This window comes from Salmo salar, chromosome ssa06 (assembly GCF_905237065.1).
Source record: "Salmo salar chromosome ssa06, Ssal_v3.1, whole genome shotgun sequence".
Lineage (NCBI taxonomy): Eukaryota > Metazoa > Chordata > Actinopteri > Salmoniformes > Salmonidae > Salmo > Salmo salar.
The window spans coordinates 42,416,398-42,428,528 of NC_059447.1; the positions used below are offsets into that span (position 1 = coordinate 42,416,398).

Below are 12,131 nucleotides of genomic sequence, written 5' to 3' on the forward strand. Positions count from 1 at the left end.
GTCAAATGAATGTTCAATTGCAGCTGTTTTATTCTGGTCTGCCTGGCTGGCGGTGGGGCTGCTGGAGTGAAGCGGCAGCCTGTTTCTCTCTCTCTCTCGTTCTGCTCTCGCAGTTGTTCCACTGCGTCTGCTCAACTTGATCCCATGTCCTCTCGATTTTGCTGGAGAGGGCGAGAACAGGAGAGAACAGGAGAGAACAGGAGAGAACAGGAGAGAACAGGAGAGAGAAACCGTGTGGGTGGGTAAAGTCGTGTAGCATGTTTTTCTTTGTGTTTGAAATCGGATTTGTTGGGGGGGGCTGAGGGGCAGGAGGTGGGGGGGGTTGTTGTGTGTGAGTTGAGTGCCGGGATCATAGCTGTGTCACTGTGCCTGTGTCTCTTTCACACGTACACCAAGCGCCACTCAACTCCCTCTACGATCACAGGGCAGGACAGAGCCACAGGGACCTACTGTTGGATTTAGGCCTACCACATCACCAGCCTACAGTTGAAAACTCCATCCGGACTTCAAGAGTGGAGAACGGTGTCGGGGGCCCGGCCCTCAGTTGTTCACGTTGTACATGTTGGATGTTGTGTGTGTTTTTGGCTCTCTGTCAGAAAAGTGGATTTTGAGTGACAGATTGGAATGGATCCCACGGAGCGGAGGGCAGAAAGGAGGGAGGAGAGGAGTGAGAGCGTGAACGAGGGACAGAGACGGAGCGAAGGATGAATTGGTAGAAGTGAAGCGGGACAACGAGCTGGAGGCTGACAAAAGGAGGAAAGAGAGAGAGAGAGAGAGAGAGTCGGGAAGAGAGAGACAGAGGGAGGGCGGGAAAGAGAGAGAGCGAGAGAGGGAGGGAGGAGAGCGGGTGGGAGGGAGGAGAGACAGAGGAGCCAGCCCTCTAGCTGTGACAGTTTGTGTGTTAGGGGGGTTGACAGACACAGTGGCTTTGTGTCCTGCTGAACACCGCTGGACAGGACACTGCTGTGCTGGGAGAGGAGAGGCACTGTCAGTTAGTCTGTCAGTCGCTTTGTCAGTCAGTCAGTCAGTCAGACCGTCTGTCTGTCTGTAGGGAAACCAGACCTCTCTGCTACCACACACACTCCGGCGTACATCTGCTTTCCAGGACTTCTTTGATATCTTCTCAGGGCCCAGGACGCCCCACCACGGCATGCGTGCAACCCCCCCCCCAGCGTGTGTGTGAGTGTGTGTGCCTTGGAAAGCTCCTTTATGTCCTTGGAGGTCAGGAGTTTGAGACTGGGATATGGGACTAAAAGCAGGTATCTTTGGAGACGTGCCAGCATCGGGATGAGAGGAACCCAGAGGAGAACAGGGGACTAGACTGAACTGGTTGGAACTATTGGGATTTTCTTCTTCAGGGATGATCTTGGCCCATCTGAAGAGCTACTCAGCCCTCTTGGTTTCTGCTTTCACTGCTTGTTTTATCTCCATGGATTGATGCTGACAGTAGGACTTGGCCAGAGAGGATGCATGTGTTACTCTGACACCTGCGTCGTTTACTGGAAAATAGCGTGTTTGTGCGATAGCATCAAGACTTTGCCCCCTCGTGTGTGTGTGTGTGGCACATGTTGGCATCAGGTCGGCCCGTGTCGGGTAATCTCTGCGCCCCAATGCCCGCGGCTATGCCCCCCTACCCTGCTCTACCAGCTGAGTCAGAGTGGTGCTTCCAGAATCCCGTAGGGGTGGACTGTAGTGCCGCCGAGCCTCGCTGCATCTGGTTGGCAGTGCTGCGTGGTGCCCCCTTGTCCTCACCTTCACCCCCCACCATGAGGCCAGTCCCGGTCGGCAATGGGCACGGCTGCACCAGCAGGGCCCTGCAACGTTCTCACCAGCCCAGGGTAAGGACTATGCCCATTGCCCACCACGCCTGTGGGCAGGGGGTCTGTATGGTGGAGGTTTGTGGGTCTACCTCAGAATCTCAGTCCATAGAGTTATGTGGAACTGGTGTTTTGCTAATTGCGCAGTGTGTATGCTTGCTTGTGTGTTTGTGTGTCAGCAAGAGAGAGCTTCTCCTAATGTGTTTTCTTTATGTCTGTCACGGGAGGTTGGTGGCACCGTAATTGGGGAGGACGGGCTCGTGGCAACGGCTGGAACGGAATGAGTGGTTTCCATGTGTTTGATGCCATTCCATTCGCTCCGTTCCAGACATAATTAAGAGCTGTCCTCCCCCCAGCAGCCGCCACTGGTGTCTGTGGCAGTGTGATGCTGAATGTGAGCGACAATAATGCGGTAATCATTAAGCATCAGCTATAGTTGTGTTGTCCTCTTTAGACGGTTGTGCCATATTGACTGTTTCCCCCTGGAGGGGCGGTACTAATTAGTGAGTTAAGGCAGACGAAGGGGCTTGTTATGTGGCAGTTAGAGGGGGGGGGGTGGAGGGGCAATGCGCCCTCCAGGCCTGCAGAATTCAGGGCATCTCTCATCCATGTGCACTCATTTAGTGTGTGTGTGTGTGTGTGTGTGTGTGTGTGTGTGTGTGTGTGTGTGTGTGTGTGTGTGTGTGTGTGTGTGTGTGTGTGTGTGTGTGTGTGTGTGTGTGTGTGTGTGTGTTGAAGCGCAGTGTGTGTTTGCTCTCTCTGTCTCTCAGACACACAGTTGAGAGATGGCGTCTTGGGGAATGTAGGCAGGCAGGGGAAAGAGCAGCCAGGCTATAGTATACGGACATATCTGGCATAAACACACTGTCTGTGTGCAGTAATGGCCTCTCGCAATAATGTGTACAGCATCAGTCCTGGAATCTCAGCCATCTCCCTCTGTAATTGTGTTGACCAGGATAGTAACACCAGTAATGTGTACAGCATCAGTCCTGGAATCTCAGCCATCTCCCTCTGTAATTGTGTTGACCAGGATAGTAACACCAGTAATGTGTACAGCATCAGTCCTGGAATCTCAGCCATCTCCCTCTGTAATTGTGTTGACCAGGATAGTAACACCAGTAATATGTACAGCATCAGTCCTGGAATCTCAGCCATCTCCCACAGTAATTGTGTTGACCAGGATAGTAACACCAGTGCAACAGTATGTGGCTAAGGCCAGTTAAATGCCACAGCGATGATGTCATTTCTAATGTTGCTCTAATGGCCAGGTTGGTGAGGCCAGCACTCTCAGTATCTCTCTCTGATGGGAGCAGACACATTTTGATACAGTAGCCTAATAGACTTTACTGTTGCCTGTATGCCACCGAGTGTAGGGCTTAAGGAGAGTTTGGGTTATTATGGTTAGGATCTGTGGAGGTATGGTGAACAGAAATATAAAACGCAGCATGCGACAATTTCAACGATTTCAATGAGTTACAGGCCACTTGGCAGCCAGGCCCAGCCAATCAGAATATGTTTTCCCCCACAAAATGGCTTTACTACAGACATGGGACTAAGACTTTACATGTCGCGTTTTACATTTTTTGTTCAGTGTAGACTAAAAGCTCAGGTTAGGCAAACAATAAGAAGATACTTATACAGATAGTTAAGTTGTGCTAGCTTAGGCCTCTCCAGTCCTACCTATTTCCCCCTGGGGTGTAGGTTAGAGACTGTTTTTGGGAGGATGGGGGGGGGTATGTATTACTGGAGATTCATATTCAGCGGAGTTGCTCGAGGAGAAAACCCTGTTTAACTGATGTGACATCAACTGACTTGATCTGACAGAGGGCTCAGACAGGTTCTTGAGCAAACAAACCAACAAACAACACACGGACGGAGGAATTCAGGCGGTTGTGTAAAAGACAGAGACGCTGTTTTTTTTGAAGCTGTGCGTCAGGTATGCCGAATGACTGTTTATCCTCTATTGTGAAATACTGTTTGTGCTTAAGAGGCTGTCATGGTGCGGCTGGCCTTTCGTCTGTACCGACACACAGTCAGACGTTGGCTGTCATGCTAGTTTGAACTGGGATGTATTCTGGCTTGGAGAGGAGCCGGAAGAGAGACAACTATACAGGTGGGAGGGCCTTTGATATACAGTAGATGATGTGGTCGGGCCCTGGGTTTTTCCTGACTACCTGATCTGACCAGGAAGAACTATTGACCCGTAAAGTAGCAGTACTTATCACTTCAGTTCGTGTCCCTTTCTCTTCTCCCGTCCCCATCCACCCATCCGTCCAGCTCTCAGACCAGTGCTACGGAGCGGACAGTGGATCTCTGGATTAAAAGCGTGTCAGCGTTTGTAACCTCTGTAAAGCTCCACTTTTCAAACGGGATGCAGCTCTCAGCTGTTTGAAAGACCATTGTTCCCCCAGTGGCTCTAGCGTCGCGTGTGTGTGTGTGTGTGTGTGTGTGTGTGTGTGTGTGTGTGTGTGTGTCTGATAGAGGTCTGTCAGGCATTCCTTTCCTTCACCATCAATTTCAATCTCTCTGAACTAATATATAGCTTAATAATCACTTCATAACTGTATCATCTTTAGGCTGGTGATGTAGTGGTTCATACGGACATGGCTCACATTAACACCATCATCCCAGAAACCCTAGACCCACTCCAGTTTGCATATCGCCCCAACAGATCCACAGATGATGCAATCTCTATTGCGCTCTACACTGCCCTTTCCCACCTGGACAAAACGAACACCTATGTGAGAATGCTGTTCATTGACTACAGCTCAGCGTTCAAAACCATAGTGCCCTCAGAGCTCATCAATAAGCTAAGGACCAAGGCGCAAAACACCTCCCTCTGCAACTGGATCCTGGACTTCCTGACGGGCCGGCCCCCAGGTGGTAAGGGTAGGTAACAACACATCCGCCACGTTGATCCTCAACACGGGGGCCCCTCAGGGGTGTGTGCCCAGTCCCCTCCTGTACTCCCTGTTCACTCATGACTGCAAGGCCAGGCACGACTCCAAAATCATCATTGAGTTTGCCAATGACACAACAGTGGTAGGTCTGATCACCGACAACAACGAGACAGCCTATAGGGAAGAGGTCAGAGACCTGGCAGTGTGGTGCCAGGACAAGAACCTCTCACTCAATGTGATCAAGACAAAGGAGATGATTGTGGACTGCAGGAAAAAGAGGACCGAGCACGCCCCCATTCTCATCAACGGGGCTGTAGTGGAGCAGGTTGAGAGCTTCAAGTTCCTTGGTGTCCACATCACCAACAAACTAACATGGTCCAAGCACACCAAGACAGTCGAGGGCACAACAAAACCTATTCCCCCTTAGGAGACTGAAAAGATTTGGCATGGGTCATCAGATCCTCAAAAGGTTCTACAGCTGCACCATCGAGAGCATCCTGACTGGTTGCATCACTGCCTGGTATGGCAACTGCTCGGCCTCCGACCGCAAGGCACTACAGAGGTTAGTGCGAACAGCCCAGTACATCACTGGGGCCAAGCTTCCTGCCATCCAGGACCTCTATACCAGGCGGTGTCAGAGGAAGGGCCTAAAATGTGTCAAAGACTCCAGCCACCCTAGTCATAGACTGTTCTCTCTGCTACCGCACGGCAAGCGGTACCAGAGTGCCAAGTCTAGGTCCAAGAGGCTTCTAAACAGCTTCTACCCCCAAGCCATAAGACTCCTGAACATCTAATCAAATGACTACCCAGACTATTTGCACCCCCTCCCCCTATTTTACACCGCTGCTACTCTCTGTTGTTATCATCTATGCATAGTCACTTTAATAACTCTACCTACATGTACATATTACCTCAACTAATCGGTGCCCCCGTACATTGACTCTGTACCGGTACCCCGCTTTTTATAGTCTATTGTTATTTCACTGCTGCTCTTTAATGACTTGTTACTTTTATTTCTTATTCTTATCCGTATTTTTTTAAACTGCATTGTTGGTTAGGGGCTCGTAAGTAAGCATTTCACTGTAAGGTCTACACCTGTTGTATTCGGCGCATGTGACTAATAAAGTTTGATTTGATGTGGTGGAGAGATGGACACCTGTCTGCTGCCCACCACAATAGAAAACAATGTGGATGTGGTTATATAGACTAATAGGAATGATGGGAAATATTGTGTGTGGTTTCCTGGGGGCCCCATGTGGCATTTTAATAGGAGTTTTCATTATGGTTCATGTAGATGTGATAATTAGCCTAATTAATGGCATGTGGCTGGGCTCCATATTGCGTAATTTGCATATCATGATTAGCCTATTCATGTGAGTTTCTTCTAGATACTACTATTATCTTACTACTGCTGCACATGCCTTTTCTGTTCATATACTGTCCATACTGTCTTTACACACCACTATATGTATATGCAGTACATTTATATACATATGTATATATATTTATATTCTTGTCTCTGACATTGCTCATTCTGATATCTTAATTTCTTTATTTTTCTGAATTATGTGTGTATTTTTGTATTATTGCTCGGTATTACTGCACTGTTGGCGCTAGAAACACAATCATTTTGCCGCACCTGCGATAGCATCTGCAAATCTGTGTGCACGGCCAATACACTTTGATTTGATTTGAGATATCTAGGCAGATTTCAGAGAACTGCAGAGTGAAATGCCAGTCGTCTGAAATGGCAAATGTTCCCCTTTTGGATTGGCTAGCCTAGAGAAAGGTTTCCTCATCTAGAAGGTTGGTGAGAGAGTGGCCATGGAAAGGAGAGGCCAGACTAGACTATCAGGTGTAGCCTAAATACAGTCTGGGTTTACATAAGCTGAGAGACAGATGTAAGTTTAACCAATGATGTTAGATCTCATGTCTGGAGTGTAACCTAGAGTCTGGAGTGTAACCTACTGTAGTTAGATGGAGACTAGTGGGGGGGGGGGTTAGTGGAGAATAGCCAGGTAGTCACAGATGTCCCACACAGTCAGGGACAGGCAGGCAGGCTGACAGGCAGTGGGAATCATCTCTGGCCCAGAGCTCCAGTCTCTGTGTGTTTGGGGTAATCACAGGGTTTGGTATTCCAAGCGCCGGGAGGGGCTGTGCGGTTGAAACCAGCGTGCTGGAACCTGTCTCGCACTTGGCCCAGCCTGCTCTCGCTCCATTCCTCTCCACTCGCTCCTTCCCTCTCTCTATCATTCTCTTCTTCCCTCGCTCTCCTCACCCCCCTCCTTGCCAGTCCCCGTCAGTGTGTGTTTCAACATGCCTCAATCCAACCGCTCCCTCTGTGGAATTCCCTCTGGCTGGTCTCTTTCTTTCTCTCTTCAGATCTTAAGCCTACTCTTTCATTTTCACTCTCTCTTTATTTTCCTCCCTTCTCTTCCCTCCCCCTCACTTTCATGCATCTCTCATTTAAACGTTCTCTCTTGTTATTCTCATGCCTCTCGTCTGTTTATGGGAGAATTTCTTGGGCATTGTGAAATGGTGAGAACAAGGTTACATCAGCGGCTATATGGAGAGCTGTGCATCGAGCGGGAAAGAGGTGTTGTAAAGGTCACTGGATCATATGGCAAGAATGTATATGTGGTGATGGTGGAAGGGAGGAGAAGGGAGAGCGGTAGAATGCAAGGAAGAACAGAGGAGAGAGGTACTGTATTGTAGACGCAAGGGATATTGAGAGCGAGCTGACCCCCTGTGGTTTTGTATTTCTAGGTGATCTGTACGCCTGGTTATCCCTCCTCTACGGTACCATATTTCCTGTCCCCAGCCTGCCACTTCCTGTTGTTGAGCGGGCCGGGTGATTGGCCCTGCGAGGTCAGAGTGTGTGGAGGGGGGAGGGGGCACAGGAAGTGAAATACAGTGCCTTGCAAAAGTATTCACCCCCCTTGGCATTTTTCCTATTTTGTTGCATTGCAACCTGTAATTTAAATAGATTTTTATTTGGATATCATGTAATGGACATACACAAAATAGTCCAAATTGGTGAAGTGAAATGAAAAAAATAACTTGTTTAAAACAATTCCCCCAAAATGTTTACGGAAATGTGGTGCGTGCATATGTATTCACCCCCTTTGCTATGAAGTCCCTAAATTTACATTTTACATTTTAGTCATTTAGCAGACGCTCTTATCCAGAGCGACTTACAAATTGGTGCATTCACCTATAATATCCAGTGGAACAACCACTTTACAATAGTGCATCTAAATCTTTTAAGGGGGGGGTTAGAAGGATTACTTTATCCTATCCCAGGTATTCCTTGAAGAGGTGGGGTTTCAGGTGTCTCCGGAAGGTGGTGATTGACTCCGCTGTCCTGGCGTCGTGAGGGAGCTTGTTCCACCATTGGGGTGCCAGAGCAGCGAACAGTTTTGACTGGGCTGAGCGGGAACTGTGCTTCCTCAGAGGTAGGGAGGCGAGCAGGCCAGAGGTGGATGAACGGAGTGCCCTTGTTTGGGTGTAGGGCCTGATCAGAGCCTGAAGGTACGGAGGTGCCGTTCCCCTCACAGCTCCGTAGGCAAGCACCATGGTCTTGTAGCGGATGCGAGCTTCGACTGGAAGCCAGTGGAGAGAGCGGAGGAGCGGGGTGACGTGAGAGAACTTGGGAAGGTTGAACACCAGACGGGCTGCGGCGTTCTGGATGAGTTGTAGGGGTTTAATGGCACAGGCAGGGAGCCCAGCCAACAGCGAGTTGCAGTAATCCAGACGGGAGATGACAAGTGCCTGGATTAGGACCTGCGCCGCTTCCTGTGTGAGGCAGGGTCGTACTCTGCGAATGTTGTAGAGCATGAACCTACAGGATCGGGTCACCGCCTTGATGTTGGTGGAGAACGACAGGGTGTTGTCCAGGGTCACGCCAAGGCTCTTAGCACTCTGGGAGGAGGACACAAGGGAGTTGTCAACCGTGATGGCGAGATCATGGAACGGGCAGTCCTTCCCCGGGAGGAAGAGCAGCTCCGTCTTGCCGAGGTTCAGCTTGAGGTGGTGATCCGTCATCCGTAAATAATATCTGGTGCAACCAATTACCTTCAGAAGTCACATAATTAGTTAAATAAAGTCCACCTGTGTGCAATCTAAGTGTCACATGATCTGTCAAATGATCTCAGTATATATACACCTGTTCTGAAAGGCCCCAGAGTCTGCAACACCACTAAGCAAGGGGCACCACCAAGCAAGCGGCACCATGAAGACCAAGGAGCTCTCCAAACAGGTCAGGGACAAAGTTGTGGAGAAGTACAGATCAGGGTTGGGTTATAAAAAAGTATCTGAAACTTTGAACATCCCACGGAGCACCATTTAAATCCATTATTAAAAAATGGAAAGAATATGGCACCACAACAAACCTGCCAAGAGAGGGCCGCCCACCAAACTCACGGACCAGGCAAGGAGGGCATTAATAAGAGAGACTACAAAGAGACCAAAGATAACCCTGAAGGAGCTGCAAAGCTCCACAGCAGAGATGGAAGTATTTGTCCATAGGACCATTTTAAGCCATACACTCCACAGAGCTGGGATTTACGGAAGAGTGGCCAAAAAAAAGCCATTGCTTTAAGAAAGAAAATAAGAAAACACGTTTGGTGTTTGCCAAAAGGCATGTGGGAGACTCCCCAAACATATGGAAGAAGGTTCTCTGGTCAGATGAGACAAAAATGTAGCTTTTTGGCCATCAAGGAAAACGCTATGTCTGGTGCAAACCCAACACCTCTCATCACCCCAAGAACAACATCCCCACATGGAAGCATGGTGGTGGCAGCATCATGCTGTGGGTATGTTTTTCAGCAGCAGGGACTGGGAAACTTGTCAGAATTGAAGGAATGATGGATGGCGCTAAATACAGGGAAATTCTTGAGGGTAACCTGTTTCAGTCTTCAAGAAATTTGAGACTGGGACGGAGGTTCACCTTCCAGCAGGACAATGACTCTAAGCATACTTCTAAAGCAACACTCAAGTGGTTTAAGGGGAAACATTAAATGTCTTGGAATGGCCTAGTGAAAGCCCAGATCTCAATCCAATTGAGAATCTGTGGTATGACTTAAAGATTGTTGTACACCAGCGGAACCCATCCAATTTAAAGGAGCTGGAGCAGTTTTGCCTTGAAGAATGGGCAAAAATCCCAGTGGCTAGATGTGCCAAGCTTATAGAGACACATCCCAAGAGATTTGCAGCTGTAATTGCTGCAAAAGGTGGCTCTACAAAGTACTGACTTTTGGGCGGTGAATAGTTATGCACGCTCAAGTTTTCTGTTTTTTTTGTCTTATTTCTTGTTTGTTTCACAAAGAAAATTATTTTACTACTTCAAAGTGGTAGGTATGTTGTGTAAATCAAATGATACAACCCCCCCCCAAAAAAAATCTATTTTAATTCCAGGTTGTAAGGAAACAAAATAGGAAAAATGCCAAGGGGGTGAATACTTTCGCAAGCCACTGTATAGGGTTTGTGTTGGGGGTTAACCCCTTACACACGTGGGAAGTAACCTATATGGATAGTGATACATTGAAATGCTTTTACAGAAGAAATATGAAAAGCATATGCATAACCATGGTAGCAATTAAAAGGGAACAGTTTAGAGATTATGGGAACATTATTAGACTAAAGTTGAGAACAGTTCATCTGACACAAGACTGAATCCAAACGTTACACTATTGATTTTATGTGCATTTTACATTTACTGTACTTTTTGCCGCATTTGTTGATAACGAAATCTGATAATAATCTGAATACGTTCAGTAACATGATAGGAATATTCTTAGAGAATGTGGGGTAGGTGCAATATAAGATTACAAGAACAGTCTTCAACAATAAGGTGCTTTTTTTTAAGCTCTCCTAGCTGTGCCGTTGAGCCACTAGAGCCAGTACACTTGTACTTTTTTTTTCCTTTTTGGAACACAACCCTGCATCCCCACGATCACCCAATTGCCGTTGTTTACGCAATCCAAAAACGGTCCATTATAAATCCCAAATGGAAATGTGAAGTGCACATTTGGACTCACAGGTGTTTTGTCTTGCTTGTATGACGCCAAAGCGGTATTTATTATAACTTTCAACCTCTCATCTTTCCAAAAACATCGGGACCTTTTCATTTACAGCACTTCCCTCATTCAGACGACAACAACATTTGCAAAAGTTGCCCAATCAGCGGGAGAGACTTCATCACGTAGTTCAGAACGTCTGTCAGTCAAAACCCTTAAAGCGATGTCAAGTGGAGACCCTGAGCTCTGATGTCATGTACAGCTTGTTACGGTACAGCCACTGCGTTCCAATTTAGGCGCTTATCAGTGTCCAAATCTGCCATTTTCAACCCGTATACTGATACGAGTATAAAGTGCTTGCACCAGCCGTGCTCACCACTCACTTACTAGCATTAAAATATATGGAGATACACACACACACACACACACACACACACACACACACACACACACACACACACACACACCCTCAGAGTGGAGAGTCAGGAGGAGAGACACCGGTACAATTAAGTAACTGTACTTCTATACAGAAGAGTCAATAGGTATTTTGACCAAACAGGCTCATCTACATTTAGGAAGGCTGTGTCTTCCTCCCATCCCTGTTTGGTCAAGTGGTTGTGTTTGAAATGTGGGTTGTGGCAGCAGCATCAGGGTGTTAGTTCTCACGTGTATCTGTCATGTTTGGTATTTGCCTTCTTTGGGGAAAATGAGTGGAAATCTACTCTGAATCACCCTGACCCCTTCACAGCACTCTGGTGCACTATGACCTGACCAAGGTCAATCCTGATTGGTTACAGGCATTCCTTAATTGTCTAGAGTTCCGTCCTGAGCATTCCTGAGCGTGCTCAGGATGTAACCCCCCCCCCCCCCCCCCCCCGCTCCACACCGTCTAGACTTGGGCTCTTCCTGACAGCGGTCGGAACCCCCCAGGACCCCCTAGTGGTTTATGGGACATTGTTGTGGTGCTGGGTGCCATGTGGGGAGTGCCTGGCCCTATGGGCCAGCCGTGCTCACCTCTCCCCTACTAGCATTAAAACATATGGATACACACACACACACACACACACACACACACACACACACACACACACACACACACACACACACACTCATTGTCCCCATGTCTCCCAAGACAGAAACAGACACATTCCTATTCCTGCCTGCAGGGGAAGTCACTAAAGAAGTAACCAGCAGCCCATTAAATGGTGATGTCACTGGGGTTTGTCTCTTGTTGCTATGGCTCCAAGTATAGCATGGATTTGTGCCAGTTCCATAAAGTTCTGAAACTTTTTCCTGGGAATACTTGGTGGAAGGAGGAACTGGTTAAGTACTAATGGAGTGTTGACCGTTGGAGGGGTGACATAAGTGATTGTTTTGGGGATATGACCTGAGTCTCA

General features: G+C 48.0%; 1 protein-coding gene across 1 annotated transcript in view; it reads left to right on the plus strand.

Annotated features, from left to right (window-relative positions):
- The first annotated feature begins 853 nt into the window (after positions 1-853).
- LOC106607247 (rho GTPase-activating protein 23-like) overlaps positions 854-12,131 on the plus strand; it is a 55,539-nt gene continuing 44,261 nt past the window's right edge. The window contains 1 exon segment of the mRNA XM_014204019.2: positions 854-1,838. Within this exon segment, the coding sequence (XP_014059494.2) occupies positions 1,611-1,838 (228 nt within the window). The 5' untranslated portion in view covers positions 854-1,610.